Genomic DNA, 26032 nt, shown 5'->3' with positions numbered 1-26032 from the left:
GCTCATCTTCCTTCTCCCCTAGACCAAGAATCGGCCACTCACCCAAGGAGCCCTAGGTCATCTTAGGGAGAAATGGCATTTGAACCAGAACCTCAGTAGTTGGTACTGTTTTAAGTTAGAAGCTGAATGGTCTGAGACTCAGCACTGACCATGTGACCAATAGCACTCAGCTCCCTAGCAGGACTGTAAAATCCACTGAAGTCATAACATACCTAAAGTCCCTCTTTGGTCATTCTTACATAAGTTCCAAATCACCAGGTGAACAACATACAACCCTCGGGAAAGTATATCCACAGAGACAAATGTATTTAATGAATTTTAAAATATTTGTAGTAATTATATAACAATATAAAATTAATGGTTTCCTAGCAAAACATAACCAAAATTTATTTACCCAAGGAGAGAACTTAAAATCAGAAATGTAAAATGCCTACTTCACTTAAAAAAAAAAAAAAAAAAAGACATTGTTACATTGAAGTATTCTAGACCACAGAAAGATACACAGATTGCTTGAGTTTATTTTATGGATCTCTATAACACTAGCACAACCTTATAAAAATAATACTCAAAACGGGTGCCTGGGTGGCTCAGGAGGTTAAGTAGCCGACTTGATTTCAACTCAGGTCACGATCTCAGGGTCCTGGGATTGAGCCCTGCATCAGGCTCCAGGCTCAGTGTGGAGTCTCCTTGAGGATTCTCTCTCTTTCCCACTGCCCTTTCCCCTACTCTCTCCCTCTCAAATAAATAAATCTAAAATAATAATAATAATAGTAATACCCAAAATGGAAACTACAAGCCAGTTTCATTTGTGAATATAAATGAAAAAATTATGAATATTATCCTTGCATTACTGGAGTAATATATTTTTGGCCAGGGTACATTACACTTTCCAATACACTACTAAAAACAAAGGAATATATAACAAATTATAAAATAGTATCATGTAGTCATTAAAACTAAAGTTCATTCTTAACTATCACAAACTGAGAACTTATTGGAAAAAAAAAAACAAAACAGATCTTGTTCCCAGGGGAAAAAAAAAGAATATATCCACAAAATACACTTTTATGTGCTATACAGCAGTTTCAGAGATCATGCTTTATAAAGCCTTGGTACAGAAGAATAAAATTTAATAGCATGGAATTTTCATTATTAAAAAAAAACAACACCTTATTTGGTTAAAGCAGGAATGCAAAATCATATGCTTCAGAAATATATTCAATGAGGGCTGGAAAGGTTTTTCTCATTGTTCACTTTAAATTTTAAAAAAAGTTAAAGGGTTACAAAATTCCAAGTATACACAGTGAAATGGACACAGAGAAATACAGAAAATATATTAACAGGTTATCTATTCATGATGAAATAGTAATTTCATAAAAATAAACTTTTTCTGTTAACAGGCTCAAAAATTTTCAATTAGTATTTTTAAATCAGAAAAAAATACTATCCAAAAGAACTAAGTAATTCAAGCCAATGAGTGAACATATGGTGACAGTAAAAAAAAAAAAACTTTTCAGTAAGATCACTTTCCCAAGGCAATCAAAGAAAAAAGATATTTTCTTCTGTTCACAGAAATCTACTCCCAAGGATAAATATTTAAGGAAACAAAGTTTTTTTTGTTTTGTTTTGTTTTTTTTAATTTTTATTTATTTATGATAGTCACAGAGAGAGAGAGAGAGAGGCAGAGACACAGGCAGAGGGAGAAGCAGGCTCCATGCACCGGGAGCCCGATGTGGGATTCGATCCCGGGTCTCCAGGATCGCGCCCTGGGCCAAAGGCAGGCGCTAAACCGCTGCGCCACCCAGGGATCCCCGGAAACAAAGTTTTTAATGATGTTAACGTCTTATATTCAATCCTTGTTAAGTCAGGGCTAGATGATATCAATTACAGTCAATCTCCTTTGTAAGTAGATATTTGAATAAATGCCAATATTTTATGGCCATGAAGGTAAGAGCACTATCTGTATTTTCAATGCAAATTTCTTATTTTTAGGTATAAATTGAAATTATAAAAGTATTTATTGATTTTTATATTTTAGATTTTTAAATTTATATTCCCTAATTTTAAACACATAACTAGTGACTGCTTTGAGGAATAACTGGTCCTACTATAATGAAGCTATTATCACTTTGTAAGATATACTTCAATTATCGCTGACAGAAAATTTAAAAAATGTTACAAGCCCACCATGAGTAACCTGAAAGGTCACCCAATCATCACGCTATGATTGCTCTGTAGCCTACCATTCAACATCAGATGAATTGCATATGAATTGTATTTATGAGTTATTCACTTAAAGAGCTAGTTTCTACAAAAAAAACCCACTAATTTACCCTGATAGAGCGCAGTCAGGTTTTTATCAGTTTTTATCAGTAAGAGCGATAAGACTATTTTAAAAGATAAAAAACTCAGACAATTCAGTCTTTCGAAATTATGAAAGCATCACTTCATCTGAGGGCAAAGTTGTGTGCAATCACTCTCCCAGCAAACACCAAGAGGAATAGGTACACCCTAGCATTTAATTAATCCTCTGAAAAATATATAGTTATAGAGGAAAAAAAACCAAGGCCAGAACATAATTGCTTTTATTTCATTGATGCATTTTCCACTCAAGTTTCTTTGATTTTCACCATGGGTCAAACACAGAAAAAACAGAAGAAAAGTGACATAATTGTACCATGATTTCTCATTAACTGTTGGACAAATGCCAAGCCTCCCTACTAAAAACAGAAATGAGGAGGGTAATTTTCTGAGCAAGCAGCTTAGTTTCTAAGAAACAGATCCATTATTACACACAGACCCCAACTCCCAACTGTCAACAGGGAGGCACCTCCCCAGAGTTCCCACTTCTGCCACACCCAGAGCAGCTAAGGTGGTTCCAGACCCAAGGCGGGGAGACCGGAGGTGGTAAGACCCGAGGCAGGGAAAGATAACATCCAAGGCAAATGAACGAACCAGTGTGTCAGGGGTGGGGCACAGAGGTGACAAAACAATAAGATATTCTATATGGTAAACTTATAAATTCAGTAATTCTTAGCAAAGTTATAAAAGAAACAGAATAACAAGAGTGCCAATGCACCCACAGATATTCCCTAAAGCAGTCACTGCATTAATCTCTTGTTCATTCACTGACCTTCTAAGCCAAGGGTGTAGATTTTTAGAATCTTTTTAGAGCATCTAAGTAAACATTTAAGTAAGTTCGAAAATTTCCAAATTCTGCAAAGACCTTCCTTTTTATCTGTCCATCTTTTCTTGCTCCTCATTGAAGCCCCTCACCCTTTGACAAGAATTATCCAAAGGCAAAAAATAAAAATCAAGTAAATTAACACCAACTCCGTTATTCTTACCTTAAACTGGCATAACTTGCTCACCTCAGTCACTGGGGAGAAAACCCATGGGGAGCTCCTGAAGGCCTAACGGATAGTTTCTCTAGGTGGCAGCAGTAAAACACCAAATGTTTTCATCCATACTGCTTTGTAATAGCCAAAAATAATTAGAAACGTTTCCCCAAATGTTGAAAGTACTTTCTAATCATTTACAATATCCGTAAATTCTTAGAGTGCTCTATTTTTGCCCACCTTTGCACTTCCTAACAGAAGATAAACAATGTTAAGCTGGATACCGGTTCTTGCTGGTTGGGCTAAAGGGTCCCATATTTTTTTTTTTTTTTTAAATTTTATGGGGTCCCATATTTTTACAACAATTCACAGTAAAATACCAACTAGAAGACCTAGAGACCATTTTTAATGATTCCATACCAGAAACCGCAAAGCTCAGAGGCCACCTTTAAGTTTTTTTTTTCAGGTAAAAAGAAACTCATTCTTGGGCTGTAGAACAGCCAAACCCAGGGCAGCTAGGGCAGGACACTGACTGACCACTGCTCAGCAGCAGGAGAGAGAGAATCCTTTCCAGAGAGCTTCCTGGAAGGACAAAACTAGACTGTACATGGCACAAGCTCTGAATAGCCAGCAGCAAAGAGACTAAGATCTCCTGCTCCTAGCAAGAGCCTAAAGCAAGAAAGTCAGCAAGGAGTAGACAGCTAGGTCAGGGGAGCCCTGGGTGGCGCAGCGGTTTAGTGCCTGCCTTTGGCCCAGGGCCCGATCCTGGAGACCCGGGATCGAATCCCACGTCGGGCTCCCAGTGCATGGAGCCTGCTTCTCCCTCTGCCTGTCTCTACCTCTCTCTCTCTCTCTCTGTGTGTGACTATCATAAAAAAAAAAAAAAAAAAAAAAAAAAAGACAGCTAGGTCAGAGAAGGAAAGTCCAAGAGCTCCAACAGGACAGGCAAGGGCAGAAAAGGTTCCCAGTCCCACAGCCGACTGGCATTCCACCAAGCCCGAGGCAGGAGAACTGAAGCCTGATGTACAAGTTCACGTTTGTGTTAACTCCACAAGAAATGAGCTCCCACCCACAGCCTCACGGCCAGTTCAAAACTTTTCCTGGAGGTTTTGCTCTAAGGGTTCTCGAGCTGGGGTTTCTGATCACAGAATGCAGAAAGGGAAGGGAATTCCACTTTTACTGATACTAACTTCTATCTGAAATTTAGCTTGTCCTCCCATTATAAGTGCAAAGAACAAACACCAGTACCCATGACCGTCACCAGAAGAAATCATATACTCTCATCACCTGTTAAAAGCTGGTGCACAGACCTGAAAGTCACTCATCTTTCTTACTGAATGCTAATAAAACATATACCTATTACCGTATCACTAATTTAATACTAAGTGTCCAACTGTGGTTTCAATTCACTTTTCCCTGATAACTAATGTTTCGATTCTTTTCCTGTACTTACTTAAAGCCAAACTGCAGATGTCCTTTGGAAAAATCTCTGCTTTGACATGGTCTTTTTCTCAACTGGGGTATTTATCTTTTTGCTCGAGTGATGACGGTTCTTTATATATTCTGGATACTAGACCCTTCCCACATATATGATTTGCAAATATTTTCTCCCACTCTATGGGTTATTTTACTTTCTCAATAACGTCCTTCAACGTATATAAGTTTTTAATTCTGATGAAATCCAATTTATCTTTTTTCGTTGATTAAGCTTTTGGCGACATATCTAAGAAACCACTGCCTAATCCACAAATATTTACACCTATGTTAATTTCTATAAATATTACAGCTTTAGATGTGATATCAATCAATTTTGAGTTACTTTTTATATATGGTATGCAACTAAGGCCCAAATTCATTGTTTTGTGTGTAGATATCCAGCTGTCCCGGCACCACCTAATGAAGACTATTCTTTCTTCAATGACTGGTCTTGGAACACCTGTTAAAAATCAACTGAACAAAAATGAACACATTCATTTCCAGACTCTCAATTCTACTCCCTTACTGGCTGTCTATACTCATGGCAGCCAGTACCACATCTCTGAATGCTCTGCATTATAATATGTTATGAAATTAGGATGTGTAAGTCTTCCAACTTTATTCTTTTTTTCAAGACTGTGTGGCTTGCACTGCTATATAACTTTGAAGACCAGCTTTCCCATTTCTGAAAAAAAAAAAAAAAAAAAGGCCACTGGAATTTTGATAAGAGATTACATTCAATCTGAAATCATTTTGGGAACTGCTGCCATCTTAAAAGTATTACATCTTCTAATCCATGAACATGGTGGTGCCATTCCATTTATTTAGGTCTGCTTTCATTTCTTTCAACAGTTTTATGGATTTTCAGTGTGCAATTCTTCCACCCCCTTCCTTTAAGTTCTCCCTAGGTGTTGATTAGTTTTAACCCTAGCATACATAGTACTATTTTCTTAATTTTATTTTTGGATTGTTAATTTCAAGTATATAAAGATGTGACTGATTTTTGTGTGTGGCTCTTTTATACAGCTAATCTGGAAAACTTATTAGGTATATATTGTGAACATTTCAGTTTTCTATATATAAAATTAGGTCATCTATGACAAATTTTCTTCCTTTCCAATATGAGTATTTTTGTTTCCTAACTGCTCTCCTGTCTAACTGCCTCAACTAGAGCCTCCAGTGTGATGCTGAGTAGAGGTAGGGAAAATGGAACTCCTGCCTTGCCCCTGATCTTGGGGACAGAGTGTATATCTTTTCACCAACATGATATCACCCATTAGGGTTTCACAGATATCTGTGATCAGGTGCAGAAGTTCCTTTCTATTCTTAGTCTGAGTGTCAAATTTCATCAAATGCTTTTTCTGCATCAATTGGGTTGTTTTTCCTCACTTTGTTAGTGTGATGTATTACATTGATTTTAATTACATTGAACCTTCAATCCTGGGATAAGTCTCACTTGGTTATGGTGTACAGTCTTTACCTTCTAGTCTATTTTAGTACTTTGTGAGAACTTCTGCATCTATATCCATAAAGGATATTGGTCTGTAGTTTTCTTGGGTTGTCTTTTTCTGGCTTTGGGATCAGAGTAATACTGGCATCACAAAATGAGTTAAGAAATGTTCTTTCCTCCATTTTCTGTTAGACTTTGAGAAGAATTAGTGACAACTTTTTATATAGGTGATAGAATTCACCAGTGAAGCCATCTAGTCCTGGGCTTTTCTTTACTGGAAAATTTTTGAGATTAAGGACTTTATCTTCTTACTTGCTACAGATCTATTCAGATTTAATATTTCTCCAGGACTTGGTGTTGATGGTCTGTGTTTCTAGGAGCTCTCAGGTTTTATTATCTGGAAATGACTTCATTTCTCCACTCTTTCTGAGATGGCGTTTACGGGATACAAAATTCCTGAATGACAGTCTTTCCTTTCGGCATTTTGAACGTGGCATCCTACTGCCTACTGGCCTTCATGGTTTCTGAGGCGAGATCAGCTGTTCTAACCAAGGACCTTTTCCATGAGTTGTCCTTGAGTGAAAACTTCTAAGGTTCTCTGTCTTTCCACAGCTTGATTTCAAAGTGAACTCTTGTGGGCCTCACTGAGTTTTCCTACTTCAAGCTCCTCAGACCAGATAACCTGTTATCCTACCTGCAAGGCACTTATTTTCTTCTTCCTGCTCAAATCTGTTGAGCCACTAGAAAATTTTTTTTCTTTTAACTGAAAGTTACTATACCTTTCAACTCCAGTATTTCTTCTCTGGGTCCTTTTTACAATTTCTGTTTATCCACATTTTGTGCTTTCTTTGATTACAGAACAGAGCATTTCCTTATACAAGTATTTAAGTCAACTACTTTTAAAAGAGTGGTTATAAAGCTCATATATAGCTACTTACCATAACCAGACACTTGAAGAAATATGATTTTACAACTAAGTTATAACTAATTACATAGTTGAGGGAAAATCAGGCAGGAACTGAAGAGACGAAAATATCCAAATTTTAATGGTGTAAGGGTCAGAACACAATTGTGTAAACTACCAAATGCGTTTGGTAAATTTAATATTTAAAGAGAACCTTCCCAAAATTAAAGCCTTAAATGAACATTTATAAATGCATGGTTCAAGAGAAAACAGACAAGTTGAAGACGACCATAAGTAAGAGAAAGACCAGTGGGTATTCAAATTTTATCTAGTGCTCTTCTTATATTAATTAACAGCAAATAATGTACTGCATACTTACTATTTGCCTGACTCAACCCTCAGGCATACACACAATCCCATGAGATCGGCACTACTACTGTACATACAGAAAAGATGTGGAAGGTTAGGCTTGGAGAGAATAAAATACTCGCCGGGAGACACAGCCAACAGAAACTGAAGCCAACAGTCAAACCTGAGTCATCAGACTCCAGAACCTGAGCCCTTAAGCTCCACCCAACAGCTATAAAGCAGGTGAGTTCTAACAAGACCCACCAATGGGCGGTATAAGCCCTCTGGCATCACAGTACTAAACATGGAAAGCCCAGGGCACAGAATGTAATAAACTTTATGTCAAGAAGGATTAATTTTATTTTTCTTTAAGATTTTATTTATTTATTCATGAGAGACAGAGAGAGAGAGAGGCAGAGACATAGAGGTAGAAGCAGGCTCCATGCAGGGAGCCTGATGTGGGACTCGATCCCGGGATTCTGGGATCACGCCCTGAGCCAAAGGCAGATGGTCAACCACTGAGCCACCCAGGTGTCCCAAGAAGGATTAATTTTAGCTCAGTCAAAATGCATTTTTGAGAAATCCCGCCAGCAAAGCTAGTGAAGCAAACAAGCTCATTTGAGGTATAAAGAACTAGCTGAGCAAAGTAACTAGCAAATAAAAAATTTACAAATCCTGAAGATCCTAAGGCCTTCTCTAACCTCAGACCTCCAACAGGAATACAATACAAAACCTTAAAAAAAAAAAAAAAAAAAAAAAAAGATAAATCTGTACTACTAACATTGTAGTAAGGTAGTCTGAGGAGTATTATCTATAGTCCTTCTGACTTTTCTAGAAGTCTGAAATTATACAGAAAGAAAAATATTTAAGAAAAACTTTACCGGGATCCCTGGGTGGCGCAGCGGTTTGGCGCCTGCCTTTGGCCCAGGGCGCGATCCTGGAGACCCGGAATCGAATCCCACATCGGGCTCCCGGTGCATGGAGCCTGCTTCTCCCTCTGCCTGTGTCTCTGCCTCCCTCTCTCTCTCTCTCTGTAACTATCATAAATAAATAAAAATTAAAAAAAAATAAAATAAAATAAAACATTTAAAAAAAAAAAAAAAGAAAAACTTTACCAATGAGGCAAGATCTGAGATCAGTTTAAGTGATCCTCTGAATTACTAATCCTAATATTGTATTCAATAGGCAAGAATGCCTATGTAGTATTTTTTTAAGTAAATAAAACCTTCAGTTTGCCTTACACATATCTAATGCATAAGATATGAGTATCCCAAATGTAATCTATTCCAGTCTTAAAGAGTTTGCTTTTGTCTTACCTCAGTAAATCAATGTTCAAAAATAGTAAAGATAACAGCCCAGAGGAAAATCAATTTGAAGTCTGTTTCTGATTCTATCTACATTTACCATGGATTCTCCGATACCACAATTAGTATCAACAAAATAAATGAATAAATAAGCCCAAATCACACACAAGGCAATCAATAAAGAATTGGTGGTACTTTTAAGACCTCTTTAAAAACACAGATGCATACAATGGATTAGTGGTATAATTAAAGACTACTTGAAAAATCTCATTGCTAGAAAATGCAAACTAATCTCAAGACAAAAGACAAAAATATTACAATTTAGAATTTAGGTGCTAAATTTTAAAAAGATAATTAGCTGGTTTGTGGCTCTATTAATTGGTAGTAATATATATGCCAGTAGGGTCCAAACAACTCCTATCCCAACCTCTGAAGAAAATCAGGGTCATGGAATCAACTGATTGGCAGCTATTCAAAAAGTTATTATCACCCAAACTCATATTATGATTTACATACTACTTATTGGGTGAGGAAAGAGGTGGAATCTTATTAATAAAAAGGGACAAGTTTTCATTTTTTTATAATCTTTCTTTTTTTTTTCCTATATAAATCTTTTATTTTTGAATGTCATTCCAGGAAATCTTGACTCAGTTCTATCTGGGAATGAGATAAAGTCCAATTTCAATAAGAATTCGGGAATGCATATATTTCCTATTAGGTGCTGAGCTCTGAGGCTCCATTTGTTAACCAGTAACACGACACAGAAATGGGCTGGCTTTTCAAGGCAGTTGTCTAACAACCAAATGGATAAGCTACTCTACATGACCCTGACGCCCAAAGGTAGACCAGCTGGTCTCAGTCAGGACACTGAGTAATTACTGAGAAAGTAGAATGTTCCTTGTTTAATGTTATGCTCACCATACGATAGGAGGATCTTGAAAGAAGCATGAGCCACAACTTAGCTTTTTAAAATAATCAGGCTAAAATATCACAAAAACTATGTATGTTCCTCTCAACAACAGGAGGTGTAATGAGCTTAGTGATAAGGAATAATACCAGTGAAACCTAAGAGATACAAGTCTAAATAATGTATGCAAACCTTAAGAAAACAAAGCAAAACAAATTAAAATCTTGACAGAAGGCAATTTTTATAAAATGCATACAAAAACTAAAATAATAAAATAACAATCTAAAATGCTAGAGATTACGTGGATAGCAGGGCAGAACCTGGGGTAGGTGCAAAATTCCTCATCTAAAAGACAGGAGTGGATTAAAGAAATTGGTTTATTCCTGACATTAGCATTTAGAAAAATACAGGTTAAAATAGGTTCTGAAAAACTTCAAAGTGACCATTAGTAAAATGAAAGCAGAATAGGTTTCAAAGCTTTCAGCTCATGTTTTTTTTTTTTTTTTTCAGCTCATGTTTTTTAAAAAAGATAGCTTATTTAGCTAAAGAAACACAGAGCATAGAGGCCCCTGGGTGACTAAATGGTTGAGGGTCGGCCCTTGGCTCAGATCATGATCCCAGGGTCCTGGGATCGAGTCCCACATCGGACTCTGCAGAGACCCTGCCTATGTGTCTGTCTCTCTGTCTCTGCAGAGAGCCTCCCTCTGCCTATGTGTCGGTCTCTGTGTCTCTCATGAATAAATATATAAAATCTAAAAAAAAAAAAAAAAAAAAAAAGGAAATAAACAGAGAGCATATAAAAACCTTTCTTCTTAATCCATAACTTCACTGGGACGCCTGGGTGGCTTAGTGTCCGGGGACCAAGTGCTGTGTCAGACTCCCTACAGGGAGCCAGCTTCTCCCTCTGCCTATGTCTCTGCCTCTCTCTCTGTCTCTCATGGATAAATAAAATCTTAAAAAAAAAAAATCTGTAACTTGTGTGACCCCTATAAATATTTTTAAAAACTTTTGACAAAAAAAAAAAAAAAAAAACAAACTTTTGACAGACCTGACAAGTGGATTCTAAATTCACATCTATGTAGAAATGTGCAAAAACAGCATGGAAAATTATGGAAAAAGCCCCTACCAGATATCAAACTGTAAAGCTATGGTTACTTAATATTGATGAATAGCAAACAAAAACATTAAACTCAGAAAAAGGGAGTCCAGAAACAGACTCAGGTGCACGTGGGAATGTGGTATATGGTAACCATGGCAAAACTAATATTGGGGGAGGGGCAGCAATCGAATCTGTGACTCTCTGCACTACTCTCACAACTTTTCTCTAAGTCTGAAATAATGTAAAAATAAACAGTGAAAAGAAAAATAATTTGAAAAATGCAATCACAGATGCATGATAACCAAATGTATAAAATCATCCCATGATTCAAGTCTAGAAAGACAGACAAACCCACCAGAAAAATGGGCAAAGCATAGGCACAGCAATTAGTAGAATAAAAATAACTGATAAACATGAAAAGCTGGTCAAATTCAGTAGGAACCAGTAAACCACAATACAGGAGTAAAAACCCTTCCTAGAACTCCGGTAGGAGTGCTACCCAGGTGGAGCAGAAACCTCAGAGGGCTGACTGCAGGGTGCTGGAAAGGGTAGGACCAAAATGGAAAGGCTGCATTCCCCAAGAGCAAGCAATCCCATCTCCTGGGACTGACCCTGGAGAAACTCACCAATGTGCACAGGCGGGTACAGAAAAGGATGTTCTTTTTGATGATGTTCAAAAGGTCTACACCTACAAAGACCATAACCTCTGTCAGCAGAAGAGATGCTACAAAAAGTGGGGTGTCTACATCCATTACGTGCAGTAACAAAGGACAACCATAACGCCATGGAGGAACTACCAGACACAATGAGCCACCTGCACCTGTAGGTGCCACCCAGTCCTTCAAAAGCACCCCCAAAGCCATCCTCTGCGGTTGGCTCTGCTGCCATGCATATTTTAAAAGCCACTGATTCCAGCACAACTGGTCTATCAGAAACCACGTGAGCACAACATGAATTTCATGACGGCTTCCATCAAGTTCATCCATCAGAAAGTAAGTGAGAGGAGGAAGCCATGACAGGAGAGCACAAATCACCAACACCAGCCGCCTCCCGCCATGGCCACAAGCTCCCATCAGGGCTTCTTCAAGGTAAATGCCATATTTGCTCCAGAATGCAAGGAGTGCTTAACCATTTAACGTGTGTCAACAGTGCTTGAGCTTCTGTGAAGTTCAGTGTCAGAGGACCTGTGGTCTTAACTGTAGGACTGAAAACACACATGCTGCTTCCAGCAGAACTCACTGTATTTCAATAGGCAAACGGCATATACACAGTAACTTCACTGAAACAGTTGGCACCTTAGTAAGTCCAAGTGAGTTTAGCTTAGTTGGTAACCTTGAGAAGTCACAGAATGCAATGCTGCCTCATGAGGTTAGGAGGACAAACTGGGAGCCCTGGCCCTAGCTTTGCTATAAACCTGGGCAGGAGTTTCCCACCATTAAAACCAGGATAATAATGTTCCACTGAGCACATACAGCTATACTGCTCAGCAGTACATGGCTTTCAAACCTCTGGACAAATACACATCGTTGAGTGAAGGGGAAACAGTTGTCCTGGAGCCCATGCCCCCCGCCCCACCCCGAGCCAGGTGTGAGGCTAGAATGGCATTCCTTACTTCATGGTACGTGTCCTCGAGCTCCCCATCGTAGATCCAGCGGTACAGGAAACTAAGCACAGGGTGTGACACCAAGCTGAGGATGTGCTGCACCAGCGACCTCACATATGGGTCCCCCGTCTTCGTGTATGCGTGCACGGCAGAGGCCAGCTCACCCCCCTTCCTTCCTGTGGAACACACATGGACAACAGGCAAGTTACTCTCCCGGGACAAACCGTTCACACCACACAAACCAAAATGCCCAAGGAATCAAGATGCAGTACATCAGTGTCCTATCACTCTGGGCATAGAAGTGGCAGTGAGCCTGTCACAGAACCAAAAGAGCAAGGGATGGCTCCCAAGTCATCACACATGCACCTGCCTCCCCAGGGCCACTCCTGAGCTTTTTGGCAGCAAAATTCTGGTTTGCTCTTCAAGCTACAGCATGATTTTCACCTTTCCTGACTGAAACACATGTTAAAATTCACACTAGATACTGCACTCCAAGATACAAAAGAATAGTCCTAAAACATAAAAGTTCTACAAGAATACTTGTATTTTACTGCTGTCTGTTTCCTTCCGGTTTTCTGTGGATGTCATGTGCTAGTCTCCACCCACTAAACTGCAGCGGCTGAAACTTACCGACTGAAACACCCTGCTCTATGTCCACAGTGCCCAGTATCCTGGGAGCACAGCTCAGTACAGAGTAATGGCAGTGACAAAAATCAGGTCCATAAGCACATGAAATTTTATGTTAAGAATGATTTTCTTAAATCGCTGAAAGAAGTTAGGGAAGGACTGATGTGGTCTGATGGAGGGGCACAGATGTCAGGCAGCCAAAGGAGCGGGAGGCCCAGGACTGGAGGAGCTAAGTGAGCCCTGGAAGGGGAAAACAGAGGAGTCTGGTAGGATCCCACGGGTGGGGGGCGTGGGGGGGTGGGGAGTGCTCGGCCTCGGAGAGAATGACACGCTCATGCACTGTCCTCCAAGACTTTCTCTTTGAGGGAAAATGCCAGGAGGTAAAAAAGATGCTAGGAGGTGAGGCAGGCAGGGAATGCACAGGTGGAATGGTGAAGTTGGATCCAGACATGCTGGAGTTCTGCCCTAGCATCACCGAGTTGGACGGTGGCAGCAGACATGGGACCATGACCTAGGGGCTGACCCCTGGCTTCTCACGTCTCACTCAGGCCTAATGATCCTAAGAGGTGGAGGCTGTCAGTGTTCAAGCATTACAGACAAAGAGAAAAGACAAAGAGGTCTTGGGCAAGGCAGAACAAACAGTGAGACAATACATTCAGAAAGCAACTAGAAATGCGGACCAAGAGCCTAGAAGAGGCCTCAGCCAGACACACATACTTGACAATGTGTAGCACACAGCTGGAGAGCCTGGATGTGAGCCATAACCTCACGAGGAGAAACCCCACAAGAAAGGCTGCTCAGTCAGAAACAAACAAAAGAGGCAGAGAGATGAACTGTTACAGCATCAAGGATCACAAAATCCTTAACACTAGACCCTCTTCTTTCTTCCTTCATTTCAACAATATACAAAGCTTCCGTAAATACAAAGACACGGGAGCCATGTTCACAACTGGTTGTTCCCCCCTAAGTTATCTATTAACTTGTATGTAACTGGCATACTTCTGGCTCTTCTACAAAAAAGATACAGGAGATCAGGCACAAAAATAAATGTGTGTGACGTTCTCTAAAACCTGCCCTGAAACAGAACAGGTCCATGAGACAAAGAACAACCTTGGCAGTGGTCCACCAGGGCCGCAAGAGTCTTCAGTCTTATCTTGGGGTCGTAAGTCCAAACCAGGAGGCGCCGGAGGGTCAAGCTATTCTCAAGGCCCAAATTCACACCCTGATCATCTTCTAACTGTAGCTAAGAAACAATAAAGACGGAATATTTAAGTACAAGTCACCAAATACATCCATCATTTCTTAATCCATGTAAAGTGAATGTAGAGAAGGGATCTTATAAAACTGAAGCAAGAGGTCCCTTCAAGCTATTAGTGATCTGTTTACAGGAGAGGTGGAACCCTGGCAATTAGCATTACTTGCCTCTCCTGAAGCTTTAGGGGTATCCAGACTGTACAAACAGTATTAGCAAACAGATTTTTTATCTTTTAATAGCAATAATGAAAAACCTTAAAAATTCCATATAGTTGCAGTTTTGTAACACTGCAAATCACAAAGAAATTAAAACATAAAGTTTACCTGGGAATGTAAAACAGAGAGCAATCGGTAGTACTCTTTTAGTTCCTGATGCAAGGCAGCACAAAAACTCTGCAGGAAAAAGTAGGTATCATGAGAGCACAACACAGTCCTCACACATCAACCCACAGGAACTGTGCAGGCACAGTGCTTTACAGCAGTTTGGGGTTCCGCATGACTTAAATTCTGGTTCTGTCAATGGTCTCCCCACGTTCAAGCACCACAACATCTATATTTATTGATGTTAGGAAGCTATTATCCCTTAGCAATGAACTTTGCAGAAAAGGAATGAAAAAATCAGGTTACAGCAAAGAGTGTATTTACTTTAGACAATAATCTTTTAAGATTATATTCCTTCTTGGGGACGCCTGGGTGGCTCAGTGGTTGAGCATCTGCCTTCAGCTCAGGGTGTGATCCCATCTGGAGATCGAGTCCCACATCGGGCTCCCTGTGAGGAGTCTGCTTCTCCCTCTGCCTATATCTCTGCCTCTGTCTCTGTGTCTCTCATGAATAAATAAAATCTTAAAAAAAAAAAAAAAAAAGACTACATTCCTTCTATTTCTTCAGAGTAGAGTTTACCAAAATTTAAAAACTAGCAACGCCATGCCAGTTTCTCCCAATTTCTCACTGTTGTTTGTACCGTTCATTCTCCCCACCCACATTATTAAAAACACCGTGGACCTCTGTGATCTTAAATACTGCAAAGGTGTCAAATCAGAAGCTGTGAGAAAGACCTTCACATAATCCTAAGACAAAAACTTCCCAGAATGAACTCTAGGATGGAATACCAAGCATATTCAGTGGGAAGAACCTGCAAATGAAAAAAAAAATTTTCTTTAAACACCAGCCTCTACACTTTTCTGTGTATTTTAAAGTGATACGCAATCCATCATCTCTAGGTTTATTTTAATGCATTTACATACTCTTCTGTGTTCACACTCCACCAACAGCTACCGTGAACAATTTGTAGTATTTAGTTACCTCTGTCAATACACACCGTGGTCTCTCTTTTCCTGAGTGGACCACGAAGGCTACAATATTCTATTATCGAAATTCATTTAAAAAGAATCCTCAGGCAGCCCCGGTGGCTCAGCGGTTTAGCGCCACCTTCAGCCCAGGGTGTGATTCTGGAGACCCGAGATTGAGTCCCACATCGGGCTCCCTGCATGGAGCCTGCTTCTCCCTCTGCCTGTGTCTCTGCCTCTTTCTCTCTGTGCCTCTCATGAATAAATTAAATCTTAAAAAAAAAAGAATCCTCTTTTTTTAAGAATTACTTTCATATTGAGATTTTAAATAAACTAAGCACTCCTCAAAATGAATGGTGTCCTAAATGTTCTGATAACAATGAACATACCTGACCCACAAGTCCAAATGAACGGTCCAGGCTCCTCTGATCAGTGTATTTTCGGATTTTATTATGTAACCATCCCAACTCAGCAAGTCTGACTGCCGTATCCCTCAAAGATTTACTTAGGTTTGCCTGAAAAGAAAATACAACAAAAGTTAAAAATTAACACTAGATTTTCAATTATTATTTTTCTCAACTATTTGTACTTTCAGTGTAATTCTTCGGTTCCAACACATGGAACTTAAAAGTAACTAATATACCATCTGTAAGAACAGAACGAGGTTCCGGGAAACAAAAGCACCATGCACTGGCAGGGAAATAAAACCTCCATGTAAATGTGGGGCTCAAGGAGCATCACTGAGGCATGAGTGGCAGCCCCTCAGCATGGCAGCAGCTTTGTGTCATCAGCTACCTCTTTAACAGCAGGGAGCTGCAAAAAGACTGCCGACATCAATAAGGGGCTGTGGGAAAGGAGGTTCTGGAAGGTGAACACAGGCAAGTGGAGGCACCTTATCTGGAACTGCGTCTTGAGAGCACTGCCAGAGAACACAGGAGGCAGGCACAGCAGAAGGGCCCCAGGACAAGCCTGTGAGCCACAAACACACAGGGAAACAGGAACCTAACTGGCACTCCCAGCTCTGAAGATCCAGCCCGTCACCCCATCACACCTCATTACGGCTCAGACAGGGCTGGGTTACTGCACCTTGGCCTCCACTTTGTAACAGTTCTCCGTGGTGCTCATCTTGATGTTCTTGCCATCTATGCCCTGGAAGACGTACAAAATGTCTCTGACCAGGGCTGCTTCAGTCACTTCCCCAGCACCTGAAGGACAGTTTTTGTAAGAGCAACACATTTTAAGAGGGAATAAATTTTAAGACAACACTAGTTTTACATTATGTATTTGCAACCAGGACAAAATTGTGAACCTAAAAAAATGAGCTTAAGATGGAAAAAGTAGAGGGGAGGAGCAAGATGGCGGAAGAGTAGGGTCTCCAAATCACCTGTCTCCACCAAACTACCTAGAAAACCTTCAAATTATCCTGAAAATCTATGAATTCGGCCTGAGATTTAAAGAGAGACCAGCTGGAATGCAACAGTGAGAAGAGTTCGCGCATCTATCAAGGTAGGAAGACGGGGGAAAAAGAAGTAAAGGAACAAAGGCCTCCAAGGGGGAGGGGCCCCGCGAGGAGCCGGGCTGAGGCCGGGGCGAGTGTCCCCAGGACAGGAGAGCCCCGTCCCGGAGGAGCAGGAGCTGCACCGACCTTCCCGGGCGGAAAGGGGCTCGCGGGGAGGTGGAGCAGGACCCAGGAGGGCGAGGATCTCCTCGGGCTCCCCGGGACAGTAACAGCAACTGCGCGCCCAGGAGAGTGCGCCGAGCTCCCTAAGGGCTGCAGCGCGCACGGCGGGACCCGGCGGGACCCGGAGCAGCTCGGAGGGGCTCGGGCGGCAGCTCCGCGGAGGGGGCTGCGGGGCGGGAGCAGCTCGGAGGGGCTCGGGCAGAGGAAGAGGCTCCGTGCAGAGGGGCCTGCGCGGTTCCAGGAGCAGCTGGGAGGGGCTCGGGCGGTGGCTCCGCGGAGGGGGCTGCGCGGCCCGGGAGCGCGAATCCACCAGCGCAGGCTCCGGAGCACAGGGCGCCGGGACACAGCCCAGGATCCGGCCTCCCCCGGGACAGGCAGAGGCCGGGAGGGCCCAGGACAGCGAGGACGCTCCTGCCCCAGCTGAGCACATCAGCGGCCCCGCCCCGGAGCCTCCAGGCCCTGCAGACGGAGTTCCTGCCGGAGCTGAATCCAGGTTTCCAGAGCTGCCCCGCCACTGGGGCTGTTCCTCCTGCGGCCTCACGGGGTAAACAACCCCCACCGAGCCCTGCACCAGGCAGGGGCACAGCAGCTCCCCCAACTGCTAACACCTGAAAATCAGCACAACAGGCCCCTCCCCCAGAAGATCAGCTAGACGGACAACTTCCAGGAGAAGCCAAGGGTCTTAAAGAACACAGAATCAGAAGATACTCCCCGGTGGTTCTTTTTTTTTTTTTTTTTTTTTTTTTGTTTTGTTTTGTTTTGTTTTGTTTTTGTTTTGTTTTGCTTTTTGATTTGTTTCCTTCCCCCACCCCCTTTTTTCTCCTTTTTCTTTCTCTTTTTCTTTTTTTTTTCCGTTTTTTTTTCTCTTTTTCTTCCCTTTTTTTTTTTTCTTCTCTTTCTCTTTTCTTTCCTTCTTTCTCTCCTCTCTTTTTCTCTTTTTCCCAATACAATTTGCTTTTGGCCACTCTGCACTGAGCAAAATGACTAGAAGGAAAACCTCACCTCAAAAGAAAGAATCAGAAACAGTCCTCTCTCCCACAGAGTTACAAAATCTGGATTACAATTCAATGTCAGAAAGCCAATTCAGAAGCACTATTATTCAGCTACTGGTGGCTCTAGAAAAAAGTATAAAGGACTCAAGAGACTTCATGACTGCAGAATTTAGAGCTAATCAGGCAGAAATTAAAAATCAATTGAATGAGATGCAATCCAAACTAGAAGTCCTAACGACGAGGGTTAACGAGGTGGAAGAACGAGTGAGTGACCTAGAAGACAAGTTGATAGCAAAGAGGGAAACTGAGGAAAAAAGAGACAAACAATTAAAAGACCATGAAGATAGATTAAGGGAAATAAACGACAGCCTGAGGAAGAAAAACCTACGTTTAATTGGGGTTCCCGAGGGCGCCGAAAGGGACAGAGGGCCAGAATATGTATTTGAACAAATTCTAGCTGAAAACTTTCCTAATCTGGGAAGGGAAACAGGCATTCAGATCCAGGAAATAGAGAGATCCCCCCCTAAAATCAATAAAAACCGTTCAACACCTCGACATTTAATTGTGAAGCTTGCAAATTCCAAAGATAAGGAGAAGATCCTTAAAGCAGCAAGAGACAAGAAATCCCTGACTTTTATGGGGAGGAGTATTAGGGTAACAGCAGACCTCTCCACAGAGACCTGGCAGGCCAGAAAGGGCTGGCAGGATATATTCAGGGTCCTAAAGGAGAAGAACATGCAACCAAGAATACTTTATCCAGCAAGGCTCTCATTCAAAATGGAAGGAGAGATAAAGAGCTTCCAAGACAGGCAGCAACTAAAAGAATATGTGACCTCCAAACCAGCTCTGCAAGAAATTTTAAGGGGGACTCTTAAAATTCCCCTTTAAGAAGAAGTTCAGTGGAATAGTCCACAAAAACAAAGACTGAATAGATATCATGATGACACTAAACTCATATCTCTCAATAGTAACTCTGAATGTGAACGGGCTTAATGACCCCATCAAAAGGCGCAGGGTTTCAGACTGGATAAAAAAGCAGGACCCATCTATTTGCTGTCTACAAGAGACTCATTTTAGACAGAAGGACACCTACAGCCTGAAAATAAAAGGTTGGAGAACCATTTACCATTCGAATGGTCCTCAAAAGAAAGCAGGGGTAGCCATCCTTATATCAGATAAACTAAAATTTACCCCAAAGACTGTAGTGAGAGATGAAGAGGGACACTATATCATACTTAAAGGATCTATTCAACAAGAGGACTTAACAATCCTCAATATATATGCTCCGAATGTGGGAGCTGCCAAATATATAAATCAATTATTAACCAAAGTGAAGAAATACTTAGATAATAATACACTTATACTTGGTGACTTCAATCTAGCTCTTTCTATACTCGATAGGTCTTCTAAGCAAAACATCTCCAAAGAAACGAGAGCTTTAAATGATACACTGGACCAGATGGATTTCACAGATATCTACAGAACTTTACATCCAAACTCAACTGAATACACATTCTTCTCAAGTGCACATGGAACTTTCTCCAGAATAGACCACATATTGGGTCACAAATCGGGTCTGAACCGATACCAAAAGATTGGGATTGTCCCCTGCATATTCTCAGACCATAATGCCTTGAAATTAGAACTAAATCACAACAAGAAGTTTGGAAGGACCTCAAACACGTGGAGGTTAAGGACCATCCTGCTAAAAGATAAAAGGGTCAACCAGGAAATTAAGGAAGAATTAAAAAGATTCATGGAAACTAATGAGAATGAAGATACAACCGTTCAAAATCTTTGGGATGCAGCAAAAGCAGTCCTAAGGGGGAAATACATCGCAATACAAGCATCCATTCAAAAACTGGAAAGAACTCAAATACAAAAGCTCACCTTACACATAAAGGAGCTAGAGAAAAAACAGCAAATAGATCCTACACCCAAGAGAAGAAGGGAGTTAATAAAGATTCGAGCAGAACTCAACGAAATCGAGACCAGAAGAACTGTGGAACAGATCAACAAAACCAGGAGTTGGTTCTTTGAAAGAATTAACAAGATAGATAAACCATTAGCCAGCCTTATTAAAAAGAAGAGAGAGAAGACTCAAATTAATAAAATCATGAATGAGAAAAGAGAGATCACTACCAACACCAAGGAAATACAAACGATTTTAAAAACATATTATGAACAGCTATACGCCAATAAATTAGGCAATCTGGAAGAAATGGACGCATTCCTGGAAAGCCACAAACTACCAAAACTGGAACAGGAAGAAATAGAAAACCTGAACAGACCAATAACCAGGGAGGAAATTGAAGCAGTCATCAAAAACCTCCCAAGACACAAGAGTCCAGGGCCAGATGGCTTCCCAGGGGAATTTTATCAAACGTTTAAAGAAGAAACCATACCTATTCTCCTAAAGCTGTTTGGAAAGATAGAAAGAGATGGAGTACTTCCAAATTCGTTCTATGAAGCCAGCATCACCTTAATTCCAAAGCCAGACAAAGACCCCGCCAAAAAGGAGAATTACAGACCAATATCCCTGATGAACATGGATGCAAAAATTCTCAACAAGATACTGGCCAATAGGATCCAACAGTACATTAAGAAAATTATTCACCATGACCAAGTAGGATTTATCCCTGGGACACAAGGCTGGTTCAACACCCGTAAAACAATCAATGTGATTCATCATATCAGCAAGAGAAAAACCAAGAACCATATGATCCTCTCATTGGATGCAGAGAAAGCATTTGACAAAATACAGCATCCATTCCTGATCAAAACTCTTCAGAGTGTAGGGATAGAGGGAACATTCCTCGACATCTTAAAAGCCATCTATGAAAAGCCCACAGCAAATATCATTCTCAATGGGGAAGCACTGGGAGCCTTTCCCCTAAGATCAGGAACAAGACAGGGATGTCCACTCTCACCACTGCTATTCAACATAGTACTGGAAGTCCTAGCCTCAGCAATCAGACAACAAAAAGACATTAAAGGCATTCAAATTGGCAAAGAAAAAGTCAAACTCTCCCTCTTCGCCGATGACATGATACTCTACATAGAAAACCCAAAAGTCTCCACCCCAAGATTGCTAGAACTCATACAGCAATTCGGTAGCGTGGCAGGATACAAAATCAATGCCCAGAAGTCAGTGGCATTTCTATACACTAACAATGAGACTGAAGAAAGAGAAATTAAGGAGTCAATCCCATTTACAATTGCACCCAAAAACATAAGATACCTAGGAATAAACCTCACCAAAGATGTAAAGGATCTATACCCTCAAAACTATAGAACACTTCTGAAAGAAATTGAGGAAGACACAAAGAGATGGAAAAATATTCCATGCTCATGGATTGGCAGAATTAATATTGTGAAAATGTCAATGTTACCCAGGGCAATATACACGTTTAATGCAATCCCTATCAAAATACCATGGACTTTCTTCAGAGAGTTAGAACAAATTATTTTAAGATTTGTGTGGAATCAGAAAAGACCCCGAATAGCCAGGGGAATTTTAAAAAAGAAAACCATATCTGGGGGCATCACAATGCCAGATTTCAGGTTGTACTACAAAGCTGTGGTCATCAAGACAGCGTGGTACTGGCACAAAAACAGACACATAGATCAGTGGAACAGAATAGAGAATCCAGAAGTGGACCCTGAACTTTATGGGCAACTAATATTCGATAAAGGAGGAAAGACTATCCATTGGAAGAAAGACAGTCTCTTCAATAAATGGTGCTGGGAAAATTGGACATCCACATGCAGAAGAATGAAACTAGACCACTCTCTTGCACCATACACAAAGATAAACTCAAAATGGATGAAAGATCTAAATGTGAGACAAGATTCTATCAAAATCCTAGAGAAGAACACAGGCAACACCCTTTTTGAACTCGGCCATAGTAACTTCTTGCAAGATACATCCACGAAGGCAAAAGAAACAAAAGCAAAAATGAACTATTGGGACTTCATCAAGATAAGAAGCTTTTGCACAGCAAAGGATACAGTCAACAAAACTCAAAGACAACCTACAGAATGGGAGAAGATATTTGCAAATGACATATCAGATAAAGGGCTAGTTTCCAAGATCTATAAAGAACTTATTAAACTCAACACCAAAGAAACAAACAATCCAATCATGAAATGGGCAAAAGACATGAAGAGAAATCTCACAGAGGAAGACATAGACATGGCCGACATGCATATGAGAAAATGCTCTGCATCACTTGCCATCAGGGAAATACAAATCAAAACTACAATGAGATACCACCTCACACCAGTGAGAATGGGGAAAATTAACAAGGCAGGAAACAACAAATGTTGGAGAGGATGCGGAGAAAAGGGAACCCTCTTACACTGTTGGTGGGACTGTGAACTGGTGCAGCCACTCTGGAAAACTGTGTGGAGGTTCCTCAAACAGTTAAAAATAGACCTGCCCTACGACCCAGCAATTGCACTGTTGGGGATTTACCCCAAAGATACAAATGCAATGAAACGCCGGGACACCTGCACCCCGATGTTTCTAGCAGCAATGGCCACGATAGCCAAACTGTGGAAGGAGCCTCGGTGTCCAACGAAAGATGAATGGATCAAGAAGATGTGGTTTATGTATACAATGGAATATTACTCAGCTATTAGAAATGACAAATACCCACCATTTGCTTCAACGTGGATGGAACTGGAGGGTATTATGCTGAGTGAAGTAAGTCAGTCGGAGAAGGACAAACATTATATGTTCTCATTCATTTGGGGAATATAAATAATAGTGAAAGGGAAAATAAGGGAAGGGAGAAGAAATGTGTGGGAAATATCAGAAAGGGAGACAGAACGTAAAGACTGCTAACTCTGGGAAACGAACTAGGGGTGGTAGAAGGGGAGGAGGGCGGGGGGTGGGAGTGAATGGGTGACGGGCACTGGGTGTTATTCTGTATGTTAGTAAATTGAACACCAATAAAAATAAATAAATAAATAAATAAATAAATAAATAAATAAAAGATGGAAAAAGTATGAAGCTCTAAGAAACAAGAATTTTCTAAGTATATGGAAAGCATATAATTTCTTATACAAAAAGTCTTTAAAAAAAAAAAAAGGCGCCTGGCTGGCTCAGTCGGTGGAGCACTCATTTCTTGATCTCGGGGTGGTGAGTTCGAGCCCCACGTTGGATAAAATCTTAAAAAATAAATGAACAAAGCAGTACATAGGAGCTTCATATATAACCAAGGAGCAATACACAGAAAAGGGAGCAGCACAAATCTATCAAAAAGGATGGGTAATTATCTCACAGCATCTAGAAAACTGTGCTGTTGGAAAACTGTGCTGTTACAAAGCATGCAGACAAATGTAGGTCCATTCTCAACCACATGAAGAGAAATGAATACAGTGGAAAAGTCAGGATTTCCATAAACCTTGAAACAAAAAACTAAGTCAGAATTTAGGTTGCAGCAATGACAAGGAGGCAATGCTCAGAAATCCAAGCTGTTAGTGGGAGGGAAAATGTAATGAGTATATAGTCAAGGTGAGCACTCCCAAAACCAGGGTAGTGAGGCAGAAGGTGAGGACAGGTTCAAGTATTCCATAAATATTAATTACATTGAATCCTTGGTAGTACTGTTCAAATGTCACCCACCTCTCATTACAGACCATTCTATTTTCTCATCAATTACTAAGAGACAGAAGTTGAAATACCCAATTGTAATTGTGGGTCTGTCTGTTGGTTTTCCTTTGTACATCTGAAGCTCTGTTAGCAGGTGAATATACACTTACGAGTACTACTTCTTCCTGAAGAACTGACCTTTTCATTGTTATGAAATGTCCCTCTGGCCCTGGCAACACTCCTGCCACTGTCTGGTTTGACAGTAATGCGTCCGTCCATCCTTCTATGGTTAATGTTTGTACGATGTGTTTTTTCATCCACTTACTTCCAACCTACTTGTGTCCCCATATTTAGAATGTATCTCTTTTGAGCAGTATACAATTGTCTAAATAGAATTTCTTTAAATATCTTTTTTTTCTTAATGATTTTATTTATTTGAGAGAGAGAAACATAGCAGGAAAGGAGAAGCAGACTCCAAGCTAAGCAGGGAACCCAATGCAGAACTCGATCTCAGGATCCTGGGTACACAACCTGAGCCGAAGGCAGATGCCTCACCAACTGAGCCACCCAGGCGTCCCTAAGAATCTTTAAAATGAAGTATCTAATCCACGCACATTTCATGTGACTACGGACATGTTTGGTTTAACTTTACCACACTGCTGAATGTTTGCTATTTACCCTGCTCTTCTTTCCTCCTTTGCTCTTTTGGATTCTTTCCTCCTTTCCTCTCCAGCTCTTTTGGATTAATCAAGGATACTGTAGAGTCCTTTTTTCAGTTAGCTCTGTATATCACACAGGCCTGAAGGCACTGGTTAGAGATCAGGAGCCACAGCAAAAAAAGGAGCGGAGATGGGCATGCTCATGGTCTGGAAGCCAGCCTCCCAGCCAAAGCACCCACAAGCAATTATGTGGTACAGGACAGACACAGGTGGGCAGTGTGGCTGCACAGGCTGGGCCTCAAACACTGGGCTGTACTCCCAGGTCCACACAAGACACCCCTGGTGCTCACCTTCTACGCAAGCACAGATAGTAGCCAGAGGGATGTCAGAACCTGGAGATTATGAGCCGACAATGAAGCCTATTCCTCTATTCGCAGATGCTTATGTTTCAAACACTGCTATTCATAGGGCTCTCTTGAAAAAAACTCAAACATTCTATTGGAATCTAACAGGGCTTTAAAACTCTTAATGTGTCCACTTAGCCATCAAATAATCTTCAACATCCTAGGCACTGCCAGACTTCCCAAGGTACATCAGACCATACTTCAGCATCTGAACCTCTCACCATGAGAACAACTACTCAACAACTGTAAGCAAGGACTCCTCATTAGTATTTTAAGATAAGGGAAGCATAAATTCTAAATATGCAAAAAAAAAAGTCTACATTTAAGTCTATCCTTACTCACCACCTGCATCCCCTTCCCTCCTTGGTCTTGTCACGTTGCGAGAAACAGTGTTTGGGATACCTTTTGAGGTAGTGATTTGTGAAGAAGGCTGGTTTGTAGTTAAAGTCCATGCAAGACGTGACCCCAACTGCTGCCGAAGACAGTCTCCCACTCCAGGAGCATGATGAGGCTGTCTGAAAGAAGGAAAGAGCATTTCATATCTCCAAACACCCAGGCTACTCACTTGAAAGACAAAACATTGCTGGAAATTCTGTTCATATTACTATATTGAATTACATAACATTAGAAATCTGAGCTAGGTGAGTGACATCGCCCTACTCAAATCCATCAACTAATCAGTCCAAGGGCTCTTTGGGACCTCTAGGGTGGCATCAGGCACCTCCTACGTATTTCTTAGCATAAAAATCAAAAGCTATTTGACTTTTCTTTACAAACACATAGCATAGGTTACCCATCTAAAACCACTTTGAAATTCACCACTAATTTTAACTTCAAACTTAACAGCTTTCATCCATCCAGCATTTGTGATCACAGAAGTAAAAAATCTGGAGTGCTGTCCCCTGTTCTATATGCTCACTAGTCTCCCAGGATTTTGCAATTTATCTTAAAAATGTACAAATATAAAGTCAAAAGCAAAAGCACAAAAGGTCAAAATAGCTTTTGATAATTTGGAGAATATGTCAAAGCTGCTGTTTTGGAGGTGCCTGGGTGGCTCAGTCGATGAAGCGTCTGCCTTCAGCTCAGTTCATGACCCTAACG

The 26032-nt window shown here is 40.8% G+C and overlaps 1 protein-coding gene and 1 long non-coding RNA gene across 4 annotated transcripts in view; one reads left to right on the top strand and one right to left on the bottom strand.

The window, feature by feature from the left end:
• TUBGCP3 (tubulin gamma complex component 3) overlaps window positions 1–26032 on the bottom strand; it is an 83430-nt gene that overhangs the window by 37649 nt on the left and 19749 nt on the right. For all 3 annotated transcript variants that reach the window (XM_072782358.1, XM_072782357.1, XM_072782356.1), the window contains exons 6-11: window positions 25274–25446; window positions 16683–16801; window positions 15986–16111; window positions 14635–14703; window positions 14167–14299; window positions 12439–12605 (exon numbers count right to left, since the gene is read on the bottom strand). In XM_072782358.1, coding sequence (XP_072638459.1) covers window positions 12439–12605; window positions 14167–14299; window positions 14635–14703; window positions 15986–16111; window positions 16683–16801; window positions 25274–25446 — 787 coding nt within the window. The remainder of the gene's footprint in view (window positions 1–12438; window positions 12606–14166; window positions 14300–14634; window positions 14704–15985; window positions 16112–16682; window positions 16802–25273; window positions 25447–26032) is intronic.
• Window positions 24984–26032, top strand: part of LOC140607806 (uncharacterized) — a 35232-nt gene continuing 34183 nt past the window's right edge. Inside the window, exon 1 of the long non-coding RNA XR_012009711.1 lies at window positions 24984–25176. This is a non-coding gene — a long non-coding RNA (uncharacterized lncRNA). The remainder of the gene's footprint in view (window positions 25177–26032) is intronic.

Source organism: Canis lupus, chromosome 17 (assembly GCF_048164855.1).
Source record: "Canis lupus baileyi chromosome 17, mCanLup2.hap1, whole genome shotgun sequence".
Taxonomy (NCBI): domain Eukaryota; kingdom Metazoa; phylum Chordata; class Mammalia; order Carnivora; family Canidae; genus Canis; species Canis lupus.
This window is presented reverse-complemented; position numbering and strand designations above follow the sequence as displayed.